The 25,633-nt window shown below is 37.3% G+C and overlaps 1 protein-coding gene across 2 annotated transcripts in view; it reads right to left on the reverse strand.

Moving 5' to 3' along the window:
* The window catches only part of MICU3 (mitochondrial calcium uptake family member 3), a 90,423-nt gene that overhangs the window by 7,674 nt on the left and 57,116 nt on the right, over positions 1-25,633 (reverse strand). Inside the window, exons 9-13 of one of the 2 annotated variants that reach the window (XM_032770064.2) lie at positions 22,098-22,198; positions 19,876-20,047; positions 12,587-12,695; positions 8,283-8,440; positions 217-291 (exon numbers count right to left, since the gene is read on the reverse strand). In XM_032770064.2, coding sequence (XP_032625955.2) covers positions 223-291; positions 8,283-8,440; positions 12,587-12,695; positions 19,876-20,047; positions 22,098-22,198 — 609 coding nt within the window. In that variant the 3' untranslated portion in view covers positions 217-222. The remainder of the gene's footprint in view (positions 1-216; positions 292-8,282; positions 8,441-12,586; positions 12,696-19,875; positions 20,048-22,097; positions 22,199-25,633) is intronic. The other variant, XM_075066433.1, reaches the window with a different exon arrangement.

Below are 25,633 nucleotides of genomic sequence, written 5' to 3' on the forward strand. Positions count from 1 at the left end.
ACAAACAAAGCAATAAGCCAACAAAACAATGATAGCCTAACAGAGTCTTAAGTCTAAAAATAGAATTATATGACCTTGTAAAATATTATGATGATCACATTCTGATAATATATTCCTTAATTCTGTAATGGGAAAACAGAACGGTGGCAGTTTAACATGCAGCCATTCCCATCAGCATGCTAGCACACTTAGAAAGACTAAGCAGCTAACACATACCATAACTTATCTGCTATAGAGTTCCTTCTTCACACAGGCTTTGAAAGTGGTATACCTCTGTACAGTTTTGTATCCCTGTGGAGCAGAAGATGGAGAAGTGTGCAGATGCAGACAACGTGTGAAGGCAGCCAGAGGTAAGCATAAGACAATAATGGCATGAAAATACAAAAGAATGGGGATTAAATGACAAATAGCTAGAAGTTAGTCATAGTATATAGTAAATTATAGGTAAAACTTTTTTATCATTCAGTCTTTATATTTCAAATGAATTGTAATTGAAATAAAATTTATATAGGAGAGGGAAATGGTTTAGCATTACAGTATTTAAAATAAAATATATGAAAATCATTATCTTCAATCAAACAAAAAACAAGAAAATAGTTTTCATTGTTATGCCTTCCTACTATATAATATTCGTACAAGCTTTAACAAAAAACCTATGGCAATATTCTGACTGACCACTGGGTGGCAGTTAAATACATCAGATCATCTCAAAAGCGGTTTTCAAATTAAACCCTCTCTCTCAGTTGTAATAGTTATCCTTTAATGTTAAATCACATACTTGAAAAAGAGAGATACATTTTGTTATACAATATAAAACCTATTAGACATTTAACTGTTTTATGTCTATGCTAGTTTCTTGAATATTCCATTTATGAAGGCAGGTACTGGAAATTTAGTTTACATAATGTTTTAATTGTTACAGACATCCAATTTATAGTGTTACGTAATCCGGTTAGACAAGTAGACAGCGTAAGACAATGGAAGAGAAAATAACTGTGTATACTTGTTAATTCTGTATAAAGATTAGTATCTGGTCCTCTCTCCATCCCCATAACTCTCTGTCCTTTAACTGACATTCAAGTGAATGATCCTTTATGTAGAGTAAAACCTACAGTCCTGGCAGTATCTTTTTAGAATTCCAGTTTCACTTAGCCTGGTGCTTTACTAAGTGCACTTGCTTTATTCAGGCTTAACGTGGCCACAGAACACTTTGTGCTAAAATACTTACTATTAATTGTAATAACCATAAGCTTCTTTCAGGCAAAACATCCTCAATAAAACAGAATTCTTAAACAATCTCAATTATTAGGAAATATTGCTTTAACAACCAATCAAAAGAACAGAATATTATTTTTCCTTTCAAGGCAGCACTCAAAGTGAAGAGGATTTTTTACTCTTAATCATCATAACTATGTCAAAACATTAACATGACATGTCAATTCAAAAGGTACAATTGTAGGGTCTTTCTAAAATGCAGCAACTTGACGCTTATGTGGCTATTATGAGAAACTAGAGTAAAAACTGCTGGGTTTTATAACTAAACATGAGAAGCTACAATACAGGAGGGCCTCTGATTGAAGGGAATCATCTATAATTGCAAGAACTATTTATTATACAGAAAAGAATTGCCATTTAGAAAAGCCACACTTCAAACAGATGCCTGCTGTTATTTAGTTTCTATTACTCTTTCCTACTAAATATTTTTAGCTAATAACAAAGACTGATGTGACTTATGTGGGTGTATGGTATTTCACATTAAAATATGAAAACTCTGAATCTGGACTTTAAGTTGAAATTTGACTTTCATAAAGTTTGATCTGCCAAATACTTCTCTGCAGATATAAAATATTGTATCAGCAGAAGCTATTAGTCTTCTTTTATCTGTAAAAACTAACAGAATATTAGTAACCATTAGGAAAGGGATCTACCATATGACAGAAAATAAATAACGCCACTATATAAATCCATTTTATGTCCACACCTTGAATACTGGCTGCAGTTCTGGTTGCCCCCTCTTCAAAAAGGTATACTGGAATTGGAAAAAGTACAGAGAAGGGCAACTAAAAGGATTAGGAGTATGGCAACAACTCCCATATGAGGAGAGTTTAAAAAGACTGGGACTGTTCAGTTTAGAAAAGAGATGACTAAGGAGGGGATAGGATAGAGGTCTGTCAAGGTCTTTTCCCCACGCTGAACTTTAGCGTCCAAAAAGTGGGGACCTGCATGATCACTTTTAAACTTAATTACTAGCTTAAATTTGGTACGCTGCCACTAGCCAAAATATAGTGTTTGGCACACTTCCCGTTCCCCCAAAACCTTCCCTGGGAAACCCAAGACCCAAACCCCTTGGGTCTTAAAACAAGGAGAAATAAACCATCCCCCCTCCTTTCCCCTCCCGGACTTTCCCCTCCCTGGGTTGCCTTGGGAAGCTATACAGATCCAACTCCTTGGATCTTAAAACAAAGAGGAATTAACCATTTCCCTTCCTTTTCCCCCACCAATCTCTGGTGAGTTTAGACTCATCCCTTGGATTCCAAAACAAGGAAATCAATCAGGTTTTTAAAAAAAAGCTTTTAATTAAAAGAAAAGAAAAGTAAAAATTCTCTGTAAAATCAGGATGGTAAATGCTTACAGGGTATTCAGATTCATATACCCAGGGACTTCCCCTCCCCTGCCTGAGATTCAAAGTTACAGCAAACAGAGGTAAAATCCTTCCAGCAAAAGACACATTTACAAGTTAAGAAACAAACATAGACTAATCCGCCTTTCCTGGCTAGTACTTACTTTTGAAACACGAGAGACTGATTCAGAAAGACTGCAGAAACCTGGGTGTACGTTCTGGCCCTCTTAGCGCCCCCAAAGCGAAACAACGAACAAAACAAACAGCACAAACAAAGACTACCCTCCACCAAGATTTGAAAGTATCTTGTCCCCCCATTGGTCCTGTGGTCAGGTGTCAGCCGGGTTCACTGAGCTTCTTAACCCTTTACAAGTAAAAGTGACATTAACCCTTAACCATCTGTTTATGACAAGGTTTATAAAATCATGAATGGCATGGAGAAAGTGAATAGGGAAATGTTATTACCCCTTCACATAACACAAGAACCAAGGGCGGGGGTCACCCAATGAAATGAATAGGCAGCAGGTTTAAAACAAACACAAGGAAGTACTTCTTCACAGAATGCACAGTCAAACTGTCAAACTCATTACCAAGAGATTATGTGAAAGACAGAAGTATAACTGAATTAAAAAAAGAATTAGATATGTTCATGGAAGATAGGTCCATGAACAGCTCTTAGCCACGCTGTTCACAGATGCAACCCCATGCTCTGGGGATGATAGCAGATGGATCATTCGATAATTGCCCAGTTCTGTTCATTCACGTTGGAGCATCTAGTTCTGGCCATTGTCAGAAGACAGGATACTGGGCTAGAGGGCTATTAGTCTCACCTAGTTATGTTCTTAGCAAATGGAATTTGCAAAACTTGCTATGGACTTAACACATCATTATATTTATTAAGAAACCACTTCATAGAATCGTAGGACTAGAAGGTCTTCTAGTCCAGTCCCCAGCACTCAAGGCAGGATTAAACATTACCTAGACCATACCTGACAGGTGACTGTTTAATCTGCTCTTCAAAATCTCCAAAAATGGAGATTTCACAGCCTTCCTAGGCAATTTATTCCAGTGCTTAATCACTCTGAAAGTTAGGAAGTTATTCCTAATGTCCAACTTAAACCTACTTTGCTGCCTTTTAAATGCACTGCTTCTTGCCCTAGCCTCAAACGTTAAGAGAACAATTTTTCTCCCTCCTCCTTGTAACAACATTTTACATACTTGAAAACTGTTATCGTGTTCTCAGTTTTCTCTTGTTCAGACTAAATAAACCCAGTTTTTTCAATCTCCCCTCACAGATCATGTTTTCTAGACTTTTAATTATTTTTGTTGCTCTTCACTGGACTTTCTTCAATTTGTCCACATCTTTCCTGAAATGTAGCACCCAGAACTGGACACAATAATCCAGCTGAGCCCTAATCACAGTGGAATAGAGCAGAATTACTTCTTGTGTCTTGCTTACAACACTCCCTCAGATGCAGAATATTTGCTTTCTTTTGCAACAATGTTACACTGTCGACTCATATTTAGATTGTGATCCACTAGGACTCCCAGATACCTTTCTGCAGTACTCCTTCCTAAGCAGTCATTTCCTATTTTGTATGAGTGTAATTGATTGTTCATTCCCAAGTGGAGTACTTTGCACATGTCCTTATTGAATTTCACCCTATTTACTTCAGACCATTTCTCCAGTTTGTCCAGATAATTTTGAATTTTAATCCTATCCTCCAAAACACTTGCAAGCCCTCCCAGCGTGATATCGCCTGCAAACTTTACAAGTGTACTCTCTATGGCATTATCTAAATCACTGATGAAAATATTGAACAGAACTGGACACAGAACCGGACCCAGAACTGATCCCTACGGGACCCCACTCATTATGCTCTTTCAGCGTGACTGTGAGTCACTGATAAATACTCTCTGGGAATGCTTTTCCAACCAGTTATGCACCCACCTTATAGTAGCTCCATCTAGGTTGTATTTCCCCAGTTTGTTTATGAGAAGATCATGTGAGACAGTATCAAAAGCCTTACTAAATTCAAGATATACCACATCTACCACTTCCCCCCTATCCACAGGCCAAAGAAAGCTATTAGGTTGGTTTGACACTATTTGTTCTTGACAAATCCATGTGGCTTATTATCCCTAGGTGTCTGCCAATTGACTGTTTAATTATTTGCACCATTATCTTTATGGGTACTGAAGTTAAGTTGATTGGTCTGTAATTCCCTAGGTTGTCCTTATTCCCTTTTTATGAATGGGCACTATATTTGCCCTCCTCCAGTCCTCTGGAATCTGTCCTATCTTCCATAAGTTTTCAAAGATAATGCTAATGGCTCAGATATTTCCTCAGTCAGCTTCTTGAGTATTCTAGAATGTATTTCATCAGGCTTTGGTGACTTGAAGACATCTAACTTTTTTAACTTGTTCTTTCCCTATTTTAGCCTCTGCTCTTGCCTAATTTTCACTGGCATTCATTAAGTTCGATATCCAATTGATACTAATCTTTTTGGTGAAAACTGAAACATAAAAGTCATTTAGCACTTTTGCCAGTTCCATATTTCCTGTTATTGTTCTTCTCCCCCCACTGAGTTAACAGACCTACCCTATACTTGGGGTTTTCGTTTTAGCCTTTATGTCTCTAGGTAATTTAAACTCATTTTGTGCCTTGCCCTTTCTAATTTTGTCACCACTTGCTTGTATTGTTTGTTTATATTCATCCTTTGTAATCTGATTTAGTTTCCACTTTTTGTAGGACTCTTGAGTTTCAAATCATTGAAGATGTCCTTGTTAAGCCAGGGTTGTCTCTTGCCATACTTTCTATCTTTCCTATGCAGTGGGATAGTTTGCTCTTGTGCTCTTAGAAATGTCTCTTTGAAAATGTGCCATCTCTCTTGAACTGTTTTTCTCCTTACACTTGCTTCTCATGGTCTTATCTACCACTTCCCTGAGTTTGCTAAAGTCTGACTTCTTGAAATCCATTATCTTTATTGTGCTGTTTTCTCTCCTACCATCCCTTAGCTTTGTTACTTATCTGTTAATTTCAGTTTAGCATGAGACAACTGCTTCAGCACACTATAAATGTGACTATAATTGTGGCTAAAGTTACACTGTACTTGCTCTGGCAATAATAAATACTGTATAATTCTGCAAGGTCAAACTAGTTGGAAAGAAATTATCCTGGCCACTGAAGCCATATCTGCAACTTTCTGCAGCTTGAAAGATCATAGATAGTTCCTGCCAATTTGGGCACTTAAAAAGCAGTAAGGTGCTACATGCTATGCCCTTTTTCCTTGCCATTCTAAAACAGTGGAGATATACCTATCTTACCGAGCTGGAAGGTACCCTGAAAGGTCATCAAGTCCAGCCCCCTGCCTTCACTAGCAGGGCCAAGTACTGATTTTCCCCCAGATCCTTAAGTGGCCCCCTCAAGGATTGAACTCATAACCCTAGGTTTAGCAGAGCAGGCTAATGCTCAAACCACTGAGTATCCCTCCCCCCAACTCAATGATGTTTGTTTGTTTTTAGTAGACTTTATTAAAAAAAAAAAAAAAAAAAAAGCTTTGCAAAAGGTTTACAATAGGCACCATTACTTACACATGGTAGATGCTGACATGTTTTCTGCATTATTTCTGAAACCTTGCTAAAAACTGACACCATGAGGTTTATTTCTGAGAGTGTCCTGGAGTTCTACTTTCCCAGGGGAAATAATATATTTTTAGGAATCATATGACAAGGTAATGGGTAGTTATATCCCTTGTAAAAATAAATAAATAAAATGAAAAAATAAAAATGACTATATCATTGTTGTCCATATAGTATGGGACCAAATTTTGATACCCTTACACACAGTGAGCAACACCTGATTCCTAGAGTAGTTCCACTGAAATCAATAGGATCACTTGTGGAGCAAGGTGCCACTCAGTCTGAGTAAAGGTATCACAATCTAGCCTAGCATGTGCAGTATACTCCCTATTTTGTGAGCCAAGAGCTTTTCAAGTTGCCTATAAGGAAAGCATGGTACATGGAAAGCAAAATATTGTATGACGAAGATGACTTTTAAAACTTATATTTGATTTCTGTCCTGCTTTTTAATAATATTAAAAAGAAGTCTACATATTCATAAGAATTATTTAGTAACTACTCTATGCACTGCTTAAGTTAACAAATACTACACATTTACAATTAGTTAACACAGTTAATCATGCAGTTAAACTTATTCTAATGGTTATAAAACAACTATACTTCCACACTATCAAGAAAAAAAATTATGGTTTGAGCATCAGCAGGAAATACATTTGTGTCACCACTTCTGAAGGAATGTCATCAACATGTTTTCTTCACAGGGTCAAAATACAACAAAGAAAACCAGGTCACCTATAAGATTCAACATCACCTTCTACACAAGACCTAACATTAATTAATCAATTTAGAAAGCTAGTCTACTTTAAAAGTAAGTAATATAGTGGGTAAAATATTATGAAAAAACAAATCCAAATTTCAGTTTAACAAGTACTATACTCTATGAGTTTAAAGCTTGTATCTAAATGGTTATGTTGTCAGTTTGAAAAGATCATATTACATTTAAAAACTAAATTTAAATAAATAATTTGTGATATTGCTATATAAAAAACAGTAAAAAAATATGGGACTTCATATGGTCATTCTAAAATGATGCATGAATTTTTCTAACTGCTCCATTTAAAAATAAAATCTAAAATTATTTCTACATCCCAAATCAACTAATAAGTTTAGCAAAATAGCTATGCAATCACATAACACCACTGCAATGATGTTGAGGTGTAGGTCCCAATTGTCCAATGTTATTTAAAAATTCTCATTTAAACTTTGACACTCCCTAAATTCCCTTCCTTTGCTGGTGGACTGGGAAGAGTGTAGACAGTAGTGAGGTTTACAGACCTGCCCCATGGCAAAGCTCCAGTCAGTTTACAGGCTCATTTTTTCCAACTTTTAGCAAGTGATTTCCTATTCCCTACCCATCTTCCTGGATTGTAATGTTGGCTTTAAATCTGCTAGAAACAGCCCTAAATTATCAAAAAGTAGCTTTGGGCCACAATAACCTTGTTTATACAAAAACAAACAAACAAAAAATTCCAAGCCTCATAGCTGCTACTGAAAAGAGTCTTAACAACTGGTGCTGAACACAGAAATATAGTTTGGTCCACAGCAACACTTGCAGCTAATCATGCTCAGCATGATTTCACTAACTGTTAATTTCACTAATTAAAACCTTGATCAGCTGTATCTGTTGCAGACCCCCATTGTCAGTAACTGCCTTTGCACAGATACACAAGGCCTGAGGTGAAAGGCACCTTTCTCTTTCCTCCTCTGCCAATGGTCCAGGTGCAAACTCAGTACCTGTTAAAACCTCCCGCTCCAAACCACTCCACACCAACCAGCAGAAATGGCAGTATGTACAGGAGAGCACTCTGCACTTCCGAGGTAGTCTTGTAGTGTAAAGGCATACCTTGCCCCCCATCTATGGTTCTCCCAGAATAACAAACTTCTACAAATCAGGAAGAGATTAATCTTCCAGACTGTTTTCTAAGTCTTTCAAAATATAAAGATTCAATAAGCAGTTAGTGCACAGGCTACTTTCAATACTTTGGCAATTCTGAATCAATTAAAATAAACATATTCTTACCCTGAACCCTCGATTTAATCTGTCCTTCATAATGCCAATAAATTCTTTATAACTCAGCTGGTCATCTCTGTCAACATCAAAGATCTTGAAGACTGTGTTCACCAAATGTGCTGAAAGCTTCAGGCCTGTAGCTACATACACAGCACGCTTGAATTCATCTATGTAAACAACATATCAAAAGAAAAAAGTAAAACACAGAAGTCATTATGTGTTCTAATTTCTCGATATATCATAAAAGCTTACATGTTGTGATATACTCTCTGCAGCATAAACTTTCCTAGTGAACTATATGTAATGAAATGCAAAAATGTTATTGCTAAGTTATGTTTGCACATTTAAGCAGTCAAAAGTAAGGATATCAAAAGTAGTATAGAAAAAAAAGATAGGGTCAGATTCTTCGCTGGTGAAAACTGATGCAGATTAATTGAAATCAATTAATTTACACCAGCAGAGAATTTAGTTCATAGATTACAATTTACAAAATATATTATATTGTGTATAATCATATAATTGGAAAGCGTTATCGTAACAGAGATCTGACGCAGTATATCACACTTGTATTATGCATAAGAGACCTTAGATTTAGGTGGCACTTCCCCTCTAAGCTCTGTCCTTGATCCACTATCCAAAGAGAAAAGCCCTATTGGTACACATGTTAGGTGGTGTACCAAGTTTGGAGATGAAAGATTGAGCTTGATCAGAAGCAGATACTTCTGAGTATGTTTAGAAGCAATTTTTCAGTTGCTTATAACTTTATGATCCAATCAACTGTTCAAGTTTATAACATGCACCCCTCACTACGGTCTTTTTATGCTCCATTGCTCACCCCCCACATTGCTGTGGGCAGAAGCCAAACATGGAAAATTGTATCCATAGGCACTATGAGAAGGAACTGAGAAATATTTGGTAACTGTTTGAAAGTTGTAAGCACTGCAAATACGAGGCCAAATCTACACTTATGTATGTATTTTCTTTAACAAATGTGTCCGAGACCAATGCAGGTTCGAGTAAGGATTTGATTGAGTGAGGAAAATCAAAACGAAAACAGACTGTAATTCAAAACCAAGTGGTTGTTTATTAATGGGGAATGAGTTGTAACTTGGGCTGGGGAGGAGCACTTTTACCAACTAACAATACTATCAGAACAAGAATATACACACAACTTGAAACAGTCTATTTACATTCAACAACAAAAAAACAAGCAGTCTATGATCAACTGCTTACTAAAAATCAGAACAGATACACAAAACTAAGTAAACTGTGCGCACATTAACCGAATATTATAAAATACAACAATTAACCACAATAGGAATTAATACAACAATTTAACTTTCATATACTATATACACATCTTGGTATCAAGTAAGGGAGGGAAAAATGAAAGAAGCTAAACAAACAGAATATTTATAGCATACTCCAGGCGCAGCTGACCAGCAGTACAGACACCAACGGCATGACGAATTGGTGGGAAAATAATCCAAAAAAGAAAGCAAATCGACATGACTCGAGCTGGCTAAATCCAGAGGAGACCCTGGCTGAAAGGGTGATTAGGCCTTTCAGCTAGCCCACGGATACTCCTGCATATTTTGGCACAATACTTAGTTTTATACGAAAGCTCTCTTACTCATGTCAGCGTCTGATTGGTCCCTAGCTCCTTCACCAACCAGGTTCCGAGCTGGTGCCCTCTACGTCAATGGGAGCTGCACCCGGCACACTACTTTTGCACACAGCCCTATGCTTTTGCACACATCACCAACTGACCTTTTGATTGACAGAAGATTCGAGAGCAAGCACACTGGTATTTTTGCATACGGCACTAGTCTGACCCTTAGTTGACCAGGGAAAAAGAGTGGGAATAGGCACACGGCACTATAATGTTGCACACCGCACTACAGTGTTGCACATGGTACCAATGTGATCTTTTGACTGACAATTGGCCAAACATACGCCATGTTAGAGCATAGGCTTTAGGGCTGCGACAAAATGAAGCAAGATTATTTGAGGACAATATTGATGGAGGGGAGGGATAGAGGGGAGTTAATGAATCTGTAAAATCAGGGGTCCTACCCTAATACAGGAGAATTGCTAATATAGTGCCAATTTTTAAGAAAGGGGAAAAAGGCAAATCAGGAAACTACAAGCCTGTTAGTTTGACCTCACTGTATACAAGGGCCTGGAACAAATTCTGAAAGAGAAAGTAGGTAAGGACATAGAAGAAAACAGTAACTGGAATAAAATACATGGTTTTATAAAAGGCAGATTGTACTAGATCAACCTGAGCTCTTTCTTTGAGAAGATAACTGATTTTTTTATACAAAAGGCAGCAATCTAATCTACTTGGATTTCAATAAGGCATTTGATGCAGTTTCACATGGGAAAGTATTAGTTAAGTTGGAGAAGATGTGCATTAATGAAAGAACTGAAAGGTGGATAAGGAACTGATGAAAGCAGAGACTCCAGCAGGACATGCTGAAAGATGAAATGTCAGGCTGGAGGAAGGTCCCTAGTGAAGTTTGTCAGGGATCGGTGTTGGGACCACTCTTACTTAACATTTTAATTCATGACCTTGGCACAGGAAGTGGGAGTGTGCTAATAAAATTTGAGGATGACACAAAGTTGAGAGGTACTGCCAGTATGGAGAACTAGAATATTATGCAAGAGCTGGATGATCTTGAAAGCTGGAGTAATAGAAATGGTATGAAATTTAATAGTGTAAAGTGCAAGGTCACGTACTTAGGGACTAACAACAAGCATTTTTTATAACGTGCTCGGGACATATCTGTTGGAAGTGACAGAGGAGGAGAAAGCCCTGGATGTACTGATTGATCACAGGATGACTCTGAGCTGCCATTGTGATGAAACTGTGAAAAAATGTTAATGCAATCCTAGGATGCACCAGGCGAGGTATTTCTAGTAGAGACAGGGAAGTGTTATTGCCATTACACAGGCACTGGTGAGACCTCTGGAACATGCATCCGACGAAGTGCGTATTCACCCACAAAAGCTCATGCTCCAAAATGTCTGTTACTCTATAAGGTGCTACAGCACTCTTTGCTGCTCTGGAACAGTGTGTCAAGTTCTGGTATCCCGTGTTTAAGAAAGATTAATTCAAATTGGAATAGGTGCAGAGAAGGGCTACTAGGATGATCAGAGGAATGGAAAACCTACTAATGAGAGGCGATACAAGGAGCTTGGCCTATTTAGCCTAATCAAACAAAGGCTGAAGGGAGATATGATTGCTCTCTATAAATACATCAGAAGGATAAATCCCAGGGAGGGAGAGGAGTTATTTAAGTGCCAATGTTGACACAAGTACAAATGGATATAAACTGGCCATCAACAAGTTGAGGCTTGAAATTAGACAAATGTTTGTAACCATCAGAGGAGTGAAATACTGGAACAGTCTTCCAAGGAGAGCAAAAAACCTAACTGGCTTCAAGACTCAGCTTGAAAAGTTTATGGAGGGGTTGATATGATGAGATTGCCTACAATGGCATGTGGCCCATCTGTAACTGCTAGTAGCAAAATCCCCAATGGTCATAGATAGGGAGGGCTCTACTACAGAGAATTCTTTCCCAGGTGTCTGTCTGGGAGGTCTTGCCAACATGCTCAGGATCCAACTGATCGCTATATTTGGGGTCCGGAAGGAATTTTCCCCCAGGTCAGATTGGCAGAGACCCTGGGGTTTTTCTTCCTTCCTCTGAAGCATCAGGCACAGGTCACTTGCTGGTTTAAAGCAGAGTAAATGGTGAATTCTCTGTAACTGGAGTCTTTAAATCATGATTTGAGGATTTCAGTAATTCAGCCAGAGATTATGGATCTATTACAAGAGGTGGTTGGTGAGGTTATATGGCCTACGAGGTGATCAGAATAGACGGTCACAATGGTCTCTTCTGGCCTTAAAGTTTATGAGTCTATGAACTGTATGTATAATATCTTCTAAAATTGCAACAGATCTCTAGGCACACAAATAAAACATTAATTAGCAAAATAAGGAAATAATTAGTATTAATCAAATTCAGCTAAATATTTTTCAATTTTTAAAGGAAAAAGAATGATTAAATTAGGTCGCACTCATGGAATCTGTTTAAATTATGATGTTCACCTAAAGTGGTGAAAAAGACAGCACAATTTTCTGATAAACAGCAGATGTATTTTTATTTTCAAATATCAAGTAAAACTCTTAGTGATACAGTTATATCCTATTTTCCTGGTAATATCCAGTTATGATGAACAATTGTTAGGACAAGTTGCTCAAAAGATCTGCTTTTATCACTTATTAACAAAAAAGTAATAATTCTCACCTTGTCCTATAGAACGATTTGCAAAATTATACATTTGCATTGCAATTGCAAAATCTTCTAGGTTGTTCAAAAACTGGAAAAATGATCTGAACTCATCAAATGTGATACCCTATTGAATAAAAGAACCATATTTGCATTAGTACTGTTACAATCAGTAGAAATGACAAGGGAATAAACACCAGTTGGAAGATTGCATATGGTTATTTCATTTAGGGACAGATTCAACATCCATTACAATAAATGGGAATTTTGCAACTGACATCAATGAAAGCAAGACTTGTCCCGACATGAGTTCCTACAGATATAACATTTCTGCATGTTTGTTACAACTACAGGAAGTTAGTTTTCACTGAAAAAACATTAACTTACAGTTAGGTTGTTTCACTGATTAACTTAACCCTTAAACTAAGAAAATTATTATGATAAAGTGACCATTAAGGTACTTTTATATAAATATTGGAATATCTTTACAGTTTAATATATACATAGTGAATATAGATATATAAACAGTATGCAGTATTACTGTAGCCATGCTGGATATTAACCCATGATATTAAGAGATACAAGGTAAGTGAGGTAATATATTGGACCAAGTTCTGCTGGTGAGATTAACAAGCATTTGAGCTTACACAGAGCCCTTCTTAGTTGCAGATATGCTGAATGAATTCATAAGTACATGTTGTGAGTCTGAGTTAAGTTCTTTCCTGTGAATTTTTACATATTCACATCTGTAGATACTTGAGCTTTCTTCAGCAGATGCTCACAAGCTTATACTGCAGGGGCTCCTTCTGTTTTGCAAGACAAGTTCTGAATGTTAGCCAGGATTTGAGCATTGATTAATCTGCTGGGTGTGTAGTTTTTAAATGAGCACCAATGATCTTTCTTTTTCTTTTTTACTGGCTCTTCTGCTCCCTCTCTAGTTTTGGCTCCAAATCTATAGCCCTGATCACTAACTTCAAACCCCAGGACCACTCCACAAGAGATCTCAACTACTTGCTGCATGTATTGACTCCCCGATCTCAGCTTTTATCAAAGATTAAATCAGAACCAGTACTCCATCCTCATGCTCACTGACCTTTCAGATGCCTTTGCCACTGTTGACCATGCTCTTCCTCTTGAGGTCTTGTCCTCCCTTTACTTCCATGACTGTCCTCTCCTAGTTCTCCTTCTACCTCTTTAATCACTCCTTCAGTGCGTCCTTTGGAGAATATTCCTCATCTGTCCTCCAGCTTTCTCTAGGGGCTCCACAGGGTTCTGTTCTTGCTCCCTTTCTCTTCTCCCTCCCTCTTATCACTGGGTAAGCTCATCTGCAAATACAAATTCTACTACACCTCCATGCTGACAATTCACAGATGTACCTTTCTACTCCAGACCTGTGTGTGTCTTTGCACACTAAAATCTTGGCCTGTTTCTCTCACATCTGCTCATGGATGTCTAGCAGTCAGTTCAAGCTCAATATGTCTAAAACAGATTTCTTAATCTTCCCTCCAACCCCCCACCCCCCCGTTACCTCCTCTCTCAATCACTATGGAAAAACCATTATCCTACCTGTTATTCAGGCCTATAACTCTGTTTGACTCAGACTTCCCTCTAGGTCTTCAAATCCAGTCTATGTCTAAATCTTGCCAATTCCTTCTGCATCACATCTCTAAGATAAAGCCTTTCCTATCCATCCACACAGATAAAACTTATCCACTATCACATGATTTTGCATCTCAATTACCGCAACATCCTTTTCTCTAGCTTCAACAAACGCAAGCTTTTCCTACTTATTTCCATTCAGAATGCTGAGATCATTTTCCTAGACTATCACTTTGACTATGTTATCCCTCTCTTTGTATCCCTTCACTGGCTCACCCTTCTCTATTGCATCAAATGTAACTTTCTTGTCTTCATTTTCAAGGCCCTTATCCCCATACTACCCTATCAACTTTCACTTACTATCGAGGGGTCAGCTTCCACCTTCAATCAGCCCATGATGCCAGCCTCCATCACACATTTTTTAAATTTTCTTGCTTTATCCCATGCTGTTCCTCCCCATAAATGTCTGCAAAGCTCTCACTATCTTCTTCTAAAACCCTCGTTAGCCGTGATGCCTACACAACACTTGATGCCTGCTATGCCACTGCCTATCATGCTGAGCAATATTGACATGCCGCTGTCCTTGTACTCCCCCATTTATCCATCTATGTCCACCAGTTTCTAGTCTTATACTTAAATGTAAGCTCTGTGAGGCAAGGATCGTCTTTTTCTTCTGTGATTTTATAGTACCTGGCACAATGGGGTCCTGGTCCATGACTATGGCTCCTAAATGTCATGGTAGTACAAATAATAATAATTTGAGATGTCTTATAGGCAAGTCAAGGTGAGAAAAGGTCAGAGGAGCTGGGAAATGGAACTCTCTCCCCCTCTGGCTTCATGCCCACATGCCTACCTCCCATGAACCTGCTATGGTGTCAGTGGATATTTTGTATATATTTCTTCTATTTGTATTTATAGAAGGATCAGGTTAACATGTCCTAGAAATACCTGCAAACAGTTTGACTTTATGGAAATCATCATATTTGTAACAATAGAGGTCACTCTGTCAGACCTTAGCAGGCCCACCAATAACAGAAAGTGCCTACCTACTTAGCTAGGTAGGCACTTCTGGTGCAAGCCTTCATCTCTCTCTCCCTCCTTTGGTTCCTTCTCTACAGATGGAGAGGGCATTTGAAACTGAAGGGGATGGAGTGTGAAACATCTCATTAGCATTCCACAATGACCCTTCCTAAGAATAATGTCTCGTCTTTTGCCTAGCCTTGAGAATTGATGTAAATTATCATGCTGGATGGGTTCAGGACATCTACATATATCTGAATGTGTGGGTGATTTAATCCACACTGGGCAACAGTTTTACTTCCCCAGTCCTATTCCTGTTTTAGATATACCTGGGAAAGCAGTTTATATCATCCTCTGGTCTTTCATCAGCCCATTCTTGCAACACATTAAGCACGGGTGATCCCTCACACATGTAAGCAGTCCTAGTGAAACTGGCATTGGAATCAGGAAACTAGGTGCTATTCCTTGTTCTCTCTCAGATTTCCTGTGTACCTCATGGACAAGTCACAAACTTGTGGTGTATTAGTTTTCAGCATAACTGTGGTCAGGCTAAATTCATTAAACATGAATATAGTACTTTGTATTCATATAGCCCCTTCCATCCAGATTCTCAAAGGATAATATTAATGTTGATGATGAGATTTGACTTCTTATCTCACTCCCTGGCCCTCATCAGGAATAAAGTACCCAATCATTTAACAAACCAAAAATCACAATGACAGGGTTGATCCAAAGGAGAAAGCGTTCTGACCTCTTTCCTAATTTCCTTACCCACAAAAACTGAACAAACCCATCCACACATCCACTATGGCCAAAGCTCATAAAAAGACAAATCTGTACATCCCAAAACAATGGAGGATAAATTGCTGAGCTGAAACCTCTGTCCAACCACAGCTGAACATGCCTGTTATACAAGTTATGGTAACTGCTCAAAACTGGTATGATTTCTCTGCCTCATACACATTTTTCAACTTGTGGGTGCAAAGCTGCATTTTGATTTTTTATTTTGGCTTCAGCAGTAGTCCAACCATTCTGCTGAATGGCTGTCTCATGAGAAAATATCATCTGAAAGTCACTCAGGTTTAAATACCCAAGCAGATCACAGAGGCTTTCAGATGGATTAAGCCTGAATAGTAAAATGCAATAAAATTAGAATCTGGCTACTGTGCAACCTCACTGACAATTATTTTTCAGGTATTCTACTGTATTGAAGTTGGATTTTGTTTGGTTTTAAATGAAAGAAAAGATAATTGTATTTGTCAAGTCAAATCCCTCTTTCCTCAGTCCCTTAACCCTCTTAATGAGGGAAAGGTCCCAGCAATGGGCTGGGACCAAGGAGGGCTAACAACAGATCTCCCCAAATGTATGTGGAAATGATTAAGGAATGAACGATGACATGCACTGTGAGAGTTATTACCGGGTAATTCCCAGATGAGTTAATATAGTTGCGCGTATTTAAACTGCATCCCTCACATCTTGTCATTCTCTGTGTGGCCAGGATCACATAAAGTGCATGTACTCCACAATTTTTGCATTAATGCCAATAAAAATAAAGTGTGATCTCTGCACAATACAACTTTCACTGAAATCAACTGCAGTTCCAGATGCTCGGTATCACTCAAGAGCAGGCCCACAACATTTGCTACAACAGCTTACCTTAAAGCTGGGGAAGGAGAAAGAGAGAGAGAGAAAGGAAACAATAAAATTAAACTAAAAAAGGGAGTGGTCCTGGACATACAGAGTTGGATGTCTTTTTCTGTTCCTAAAATAATTTATTTGTAAAACTGAACATCTATACAAGAGTAATAATCTAATTCTGCATATATTTTGACATGTGAAATGATCTAAATGGATTTCCCAGGTTCCTATTTAGTTTCCAGGTAAAAGTGAAAGCACATGTGTTCATTTCACTGAGCAGATTATATTTTTAGCACAACAAAGTGGATTGTGACATGAATGTGGCAGTTAAAAAGCCAAACTTCCTTTAAGCGCTGCTATTTGTAGTGTAATTCAAACTGCCAGTCTAAATGAATCAGTATTTGGCACCTAGTTAGCAAAAGTAGAACATCTTGTAAGCAGGCAGCATGCCAGCCAAATGTGTCAACATGAGTGTAGTCAGCCAAATGATCATCACATTGTTTTATGGTTTTCTGCATATAAAAAGTCACAAAAAGACTAACCGTGCCAATTGTGAATATAGCAGCATAACAGTCTAGAGCCATTTCTTTGAAAACTGAGTTCTTAGTTTTCCTTTACTGTTGGAGAATTTAATAATAACCAAACATTCTATTTTTGCAATAGTGAAGACCTAATATGTCTTATTTTTGCATTATAATCAGTCATAAAGGTTAATATTTTTAAAAGGACCTAATGACTTAGACACCCAAGTCCCATTTTCGAAAGTCTGCAGAGTATCTGTGAGCCCTATTCTAAGGAGTTACTTTAGCTACAGTTGTGAGTGTATATTTTTAGAATCACTAGTATGTAACTGTAGAAAACTGAGATGTAGCATAGTATACTGCATTTAGAATTATGGGAATTATATGAAGGGACACGGAATCTCTAAAACTAACATGTACGTAAGTTCTCATTTAGATGACAAAGCTTACTAGGCAGCAAAGAAAACGTATCAGGGACATATGAGCTGACAAGGTAGTTTCCCTGGCTGATGGTTCTGTTACAGAGCACAGCCAAGAGAAAGAAGGGAGACTACTAAGTTGAAGACTTTTCCCACCAAACCAGTGACATGGAGAAGTGAGATACTGAACTTCAATGAGTATTTCTTATGCATAAATCAATACAAATACAAATCTTTTCTTTTAAACTAAACTGTCACCTTAGACAGTTATATACATGTTTATCTCTATATCCATGATTGTGTGCCATTATTTTCCACTACCTGTGTGTTATATATATTATTGTGGCTATTAAAAATAAAGAATTTTAACAACAAACTTCTGTTTTTCCAAACAAGCCTTCTCCCATATACATAAGGTTTGATTTCAACAACAAAATACATCTGCTGCCACACAGCAAAAAAACCCGTAACATACTGAAGCAAAAACCATTTACATGACATTGCAAAGGCTTTCAAATAGTTAAAGCCATATGCACTTTGGCTCATATTTAGATCTGGGACCCCAGAGGACTAGTTTGTACCCCGAGTAAGGGGGAGTGAGTAGTTGCATTGCCCTAGGAGCAGACCAGAGAATAAACTGTTTCTTGGAAAGTAACAATTTCTTCTCTGCTCCCTCCTTGATCTGGAGAGTGAGTGAAATTCTTCATCCCTTTTTATGAAGCAGATTGTTCCTCCTGTGCCATGTACCAAGTCAGCTACTCTGGCGGGCAAGTGGGTGAGTGTGCAGAGCAAGGGCTCCTCATCCTTTCCACCCCAGGGAATAAGAGTGAGATTGGGAGGAGTAACAGATGAGTAACCTCATTTCCTTGTATAGCTTAGTAAGGGTTGTGACATCGCACCCAAAACAATTGCTGTGTCTCACATAAACTATAACAACATTCATAGACTATCAGGGTTGGAAGGGACCTCAGGAGGTCATCTAGTCCACCCTCGTGCTCAAAGCAGGACCAATCCCCACACAGATTTTTGCCCCAGATCCCTAAATGGCCCTCTCAAGGATTGAACTCATAACCCTGGGTTTAGCAGGCCAATGCTCAAACCACTCGTTTTTGTATGCTTAAGGCATCTGTTATAAATATAACCAGCTTTACATTCAGCATTTTGTTTTAAATTTTAATTTTTTAAATGTCCTAGCTATTTTATGATATTTTAATGGTTTGTTTTTCAGACTAACAAATTAAGGTAATTGCCAAAGTATACTTAGTGCTTTTAGTTCCACAAGCGGAACTGTCAATACTATCAAAATGTGTAGCCATTTTAAACAAAGTCAGTCTGTTTGCAAGGACATATTAACCTGATCCTTCTGTAAACACAAGTAGAAGAAATATATCCAAAACATCCTATGCTCTAAGGGGTACTTGTAACACAAGCTCTATTGATTTGCATTGATGCATTCAGCTACCACTAGATTTTTCTATTGCTCAGATACACTACTGAGAACACATTTGCTGCTAAATAATGAAGGATTAACTACCTAAAGTTCTTTATTGTTCTTAGTTCACAAATTCTTTGAAAATATCTCTTCAGCCACTGATAAGAAACACTCACTCATCAATCGCTATCTACAAATGACCGACTATTATAGAACTAGATAAAGAGAGTGTCAATATTGCTTTTGAAAAGGTGATAATCAGGTGGTAGCCAAGAGAAAAAAATCAGAAAAAATGTGATTTTTCCCTAAAGCTGAAAAGCCTCAATATTAGGAAATTTCATTTCCTTACAGCACTAGCATATTGTTGTTTAAACTGAAGATTTAATATAGTCTTAAGCCACTGTCTTTAAACACCTCAAAAATAATTACTGGATAATTCCCCTGACATGGTTCCTTGTTATTTAACACTACACATTTTACAAATTAAATACTGTGTCATTCAGTGTGGATTTTGTAAAACAGAAGATGCAAAGTAGATGATCAAAGATACTTAAGGAGAAATCCTGGTGCCACTGAAGTCAATGACAAAATACCCATTGACTTCAATGGCACTAGGACGCATCCTTAGGATTTTGGGGTTCTATCTGCTGTGCATCACTGTAGTATCTGAGCACCTACCTTTTCTTCAGGGATCCTGCAACGTACATTTTCCAGGTAACTTGATGTATTTTCCACATTTGTATATCTCAGAAGAATATGAGCAAAGTCTTCCTCACTGATGGTGTTCATCCCGTTAGAATAGGAAAGGAATTCTATTTCTAGAACTTCGGTTTGTAGGTTATCCATAAATCTAAAGCACAAATAGTACAAAAAGTACTTTGCATTTTTACAACTCCTTTCACCCAGAGATCTCAAAGCACTTCACAAACTCAGTAATTAAAACTCACAAAATCCATTTTTAGGTAGGTAAGCATATAAAAAGTAAGCACTGGTAGTACTGGTGTAGAAGCAGAAGCCAAACTTTCTACTTGTTTGAATCTGGCAGAAACATATTTTTTCTTAGTTTGATCAATGGTGCAATTTTTCTGTGGCACAACTATACTTAGTAATGTTCTTTTAAGTGCCACTAGAATCAGTTTTCACCTACACTCGTAATAGGTAATAATTATGGTACCTGTTGTAACAATTTGGAGAATCTGTCTGTACAGATTCTCTCTGAAATTGTAAACTCTGAGAATGTATTTTTACCAGACTACAGGCTCCATTGTTGTCCTGCTACCTCCATGTTGGACTGAAATTCCAACAAGGTAGTGGTACAGGGTTGACAACAGAAGGCTGTTAAATCTGGATGGCTAGCCACTGAAATTTAATTGCTCCAGAGAAAAACTGGATCCCTATCAGGAGAAATGGTTTATCAGGGAAGAGGTCACCTAACAATGAAGTCACCTGGTAAGGGTCTTAGATCATCTGTGGAGGCTGATTCAGTAGTTACCTGACAGAAGGACTGGCAAGTTATAACTGGCGAGACTTAATCTATTTGCTCTCTCTCTCTGGCCATTTTTCACCATCTTAAAGATGTGCTAAACTGCTGTAAGGAACTGTTAAGGCAGGAGGAGTGGGGACCCTGCTTCTCTGAACACAAATGTTCCCCCTAAGAAAGAGTGAGCTAGAGTGAGGGGAAATGAGTGTAAGATTTATTATTTCTTATACGGATCTGTGTATTTCTTGTCTAATTAAATAAAGAACATTAATGTGTTAGAACTTGCTCAAAGTCTGCCTGTCTGTTGTTATATGCTATACTTACTACATGTCACCAGAAAGAATTAACCTGTAACCCTGAAGGCTCACCCCCACCGTGGGATTCTGGAGACCATGTGTATCAGGCACAGGCGGTGACTTTTGTTTTTGCCAGAGGGTGCCTTCTGGTTTCATTGTGCACCGTGTACGTGGTCTTGCCACCTACTGGTGCCTTGTGGGTGCTGAGCCCTGGAGCACGCACAGAATCAGTATCTATGCCATGTGTTTAAGCTACTGGAGTATCTTGGGGGTCAGTGCTGGACCTGGGGGCCTAGGCAGGTGGACTGAGGGTTTCCATCAAGGGGTAACCGACAGAGTCAATGTTCAGGAAATGTACCAGAGATACCAAGGGAAGCAACAGTGCTTCAGTCTGCTAAGATCCAGGGAAGCTTAAAATATCCAGATATTCAGATGGTTGGATTCCCTCACAGCAATCTAGTTTGTGAGAGGACATAAGGGAACAGGCAACGGGATCTGTGAAAACCTGTGTGGTATCTTTTGGCAATTTTTTACTTTTAAATTATAACCACTGTATGACCATAGCAGAAGAGATAGATGTGAAGACAAAATCTCTGACCCAAAGAGGTTACAATCTAAAGAGAAAATGTAACAAGCAGGAAGACGGGAAGGAGATAAAAAACACAATTTAAGTGCTGCACCTCCTGCAGCCCAGTACAGCCAAGTACACGATGACACAGGAGTGGGCATTAATTCCGTACTGGGGAGGGGCAAGAATACCACCTACTGGACCACAAACACTACTTTCTATAGCACAGCATTTCTTTGAGTCAACATATGTAACTAATGACATTCTCTAATTGATTAGCTTACAAAATCTGATGATAATAGAGGAATGCTTATTTGGCCTTTATTAAAACCAAACCAAAACAACCTAACAAATTTTGAATTCTGCGTATTGTCTTAAAACTTTCTTTATCCTTGTTTTAAATCTTTTCAGCAGAAAAGATAAAGCTAAAGAATTGTCTGGTAAAAAAAGATGCTTACAAAGAATTATCTTCTTAACTAAATATATTATGTATATATTATTTACTAACAGACATGGAGGGCATTGTTTACATAGAAATTATAAAATCAAAGCTCACCTATAAAAATCATCGAAGTTTAGCTCAGCCTTCCCCTTCTTGCCAAAAAAATGCACAAGCAGTGTGGTATCAGATAGCAAACTTGAGATGTCATCTGCACGCTTAAAAACCATTAGAATAAGACAATTAGTTAAGGCTTTAATTGTTTTACAAAAGCTTTATCAAATAAATCATTTTATAGTCAGTATTTAGAGAAATGCATTATGCAGCAAATACTTAAGATATGAATTCATGCATCCTATGTTTATAATGTTAGAAAGGTAATTATAGTATTCAAATCAGTGATGTTATTTTAGTTATCATACACTTTCCATATAAAACATTCACTTGTTAATTGCAATTAGTACAAGATCACACAAAAAAACCCCCAATGAGTTAGTGGAAAATATCATGAGGAAAAAGGAATGAAAAATAAAACCAGAAACTATAGGGAAAAATGGACTAGAACGTAAGGGAGGACCATGGATTTTTACACATATATCTAATTAGTTTTCCCAAGCTGCACTTTCCATGATGCAATTTTGCAATTACATGAAAATAAAACACTGCTATGAGTGTGTGTTTTCAAACCATCTCCAATGGTGTACTTTGTATTGGAGCTACTGGGAGCAAGAATAGCCCATGGTGTGAGGTCTCAGTAGCAGACAGCAACTTTATAATATGCAAATGATATATATGGTCATAACTGCCTCATGATATAAAAAAGAGTCATCTTGTGAGTCATAGGAATGAGGGAATAGTGAAGACAACTAGTATTACCACTCATATTACTCAACGACATGTCATTGATATTGTAAGAGAGAACCCTCAGTAGAATACAGAGATTATGTATCATTCCACATTTTTTATATAACTAGTATTTGTTGCATTTACCTGCGTATGTGTGTGTTCATTTTTCTCTTTCATAAAAACCCTCTTGTTATAATGAAAGAGTATTTTAAGAACTGGATATAATGAATCAGTAGAATGAGGCCCTGATCTTTCAACATATGGGCAGTTTTCCTTGAAATCACTGGGGCTCTGTATGAGATCTGCCGACAGAACACAGCTTCCAGGATCAGGGCATAAGAGGTTTTTTTGAAACCTCGGTCACCATCTGAAGAAGTTAAGTGATTTATAAGAAATTTAGGAACAACCCTTAAATGAAGCAATCAGGCCACACATCTTGAGTGGTATTGCTTTAGTTCTATTCCAATTTATTGGACTTGATACAGGACTTAATGAAAATCTCCAGAGAAAATCTTCAGATAACTAAATTTCCTTTCTCCAGAAACAAGTGTCCTCAAAAGATATCTATTCTTAGAAATAACACATCCCCAGTAAAGGATGTTCAGAGTAGTAATTTGTGAGAATGTTGCTATTGACTTCTTTGGGAGCAGCACTGGGCCAAACGTCTGAACAAGATTTTGGAAGTGTAAAATGTTAAATAGCACTATGCTTAGAAACAGGAATGCTGATCATGTGTACAAATAATCTTACCTTGAAATGCACATATATGCCCTGATAAATTCCAGTAAAGACAAATACTAGATGCCCCTTTTATTTTTATGAAATGTATATAATAATAGCTATAGAGGCAGGGTATAACCAATCTGCTGAAATAAAGCAAGGCATGGAGCTTAGGAAACCAGTCAGATTTTCTGGATAAACAACAATAAAATGAATGGAAGGAAGTGAATATGCTATGTCACAATGGCTACTTATTTAGAAAAAGTTTAAATACTAGACTACATTTTTTTAAAGAAGTTATCAGTAATAACAATTAAACAGAAACATAAAGCGCTCACCCTATCCTATCTGAGGGAATGAGAAAAGAAGAGGTTGGATATGATAATCATGAAAGGAGCTATTATTTAAGAAGTCCTAAATATACATAAAGACTTGAGAGATCAATAAGGAAAGAGATACAGCTGTTTTTCTTATGTAAAATGCGCACGGTGATTTAGAAACGCCAAGAGAAAGTAAAGATGTAGGAGTTAAAATTGCTACTTATGAATATAGGGTCTAGTCTGATTGGATTTGTCAATGAAAGAAAAAAATATGTACCAAAGGATGGCAAGGATGTGAAAATCACAAGTATTTCACAGTTGGTTTATTAAAATTTTTGCAGCAGAAGCTGATCCTCAGTTGGCATAAACTGGCATAGATCTACTGAAGCTAAGACCTGGCCCTAAAACTACACATTCTAAGAATAACCTATGAGTCAGCATTACTGACACTATTCAGATATGTGAATCTTGGTTCATTATGAAGAGACAAACTGCAATAGCAAAATAACATTAAAATGCATTTACTCAGCTGCATGGTGTATTGATAACAAAAATTATTTAATATCCACACTGTCCAAATCCTTTATGATATACTGTATTCAAGTTTGAATGTTTTCAAAGTTTACCTATTTCATTGTGAAAATTAATGTTTCATATGTACTAGTAGTACTTATGAATCACTGAAGAGAAGATACTGAAGAACGAAAGAGGAAGAACAAGTAGTAACAACAAAAAACCCTTTCCTTTCGTCATGTAAGAACTAAAGGAATAGGAGAGATACCTTTAGTAGTTTAATAAAATCCGTTTAGGATTTTCAAGTTTATATTTCACAAACTCTACCTATTCTCCTCCTTATTCCTGTATTCTTCTCCAGGGAGAAATACGATGGCATAATATGTAGAAAGACATTTTATATCCTTCAGTTAAGATAGCTTTACTCCTGAAATGAACTGATTAACTGGAGAACAATAATCACTGACTATTTGTCCTTTAATACTCTGTTGTCCTTCACTACAGGGCATAATGCACTGAACTAGAGATACCTTGATTCTCTACATCTTTTAAACAATTAACCTTCTAAGTACATTCAAGCAGTTTCCCTCAAGCACACTGAACAGATATCAGACTGCAAGTTCATTTTTCATCCTGTAAATTTTTTTAATAACCTTGTTAGATTCAGGTTGCATTAATCTATATCTACAGAACTGTGAGTATTAGCATATTAGTTAAAAAACAAAAAAAACATACTACAAGTCTTTCTACTATTTCTACTTGGTCAGTTTCACTGAATGGAAAACAAATAAAAAACCCTCAATATGCTTTTACAGAGTCTTGAGTCACTGAAAACTATATCAATGTCCCTTGTGTCTTAATAGCATTATATAACTTAAGTCTCATAAGGGGTGAGCCGAAAATAATGGCTTTATCCCTTTGATGTTATTGTTCAAAGTAAAATGAATTCTGTTTTATAACAGGAAACAAAGCAACAAAAGAACACAATTTATTTTCAAGTAATAAGATATCAAAATCTATTCTGATCTAATTTATTTAAAATCTTTTCAATGAGAATGAATGTTTGGCTTATCTGTCTTTGTTAAGAGATATTTTACACTCGTTCTAAGATACCTAATATAAACAGAAGCATAAAGACAGACAACATATATCAGGCATATAACTAGGAAATAGGAGTTCTATTTGCAGCTTTTCAATGAATTTTAAATCCATGGATAAAGTCTTGTTAGTCCTCTGTGCCTCTATTTCCCCATC

The sequence above is a fragment of the Chelonoidis abingdonii genome, chromosome 5 (genome assembly GCF_003597395.2).
Source record: "Chelonoidis abingdonii isolate Lonesome George chromosome 5, CheloAbing_2.0, whole genome shotgun sequence".
Lineage (NCBI taxonomy): Eukaryota > Metazoa > Chordata > Testudines > Testudinidae > Chelonoidis > Chelonoidis abingdonii.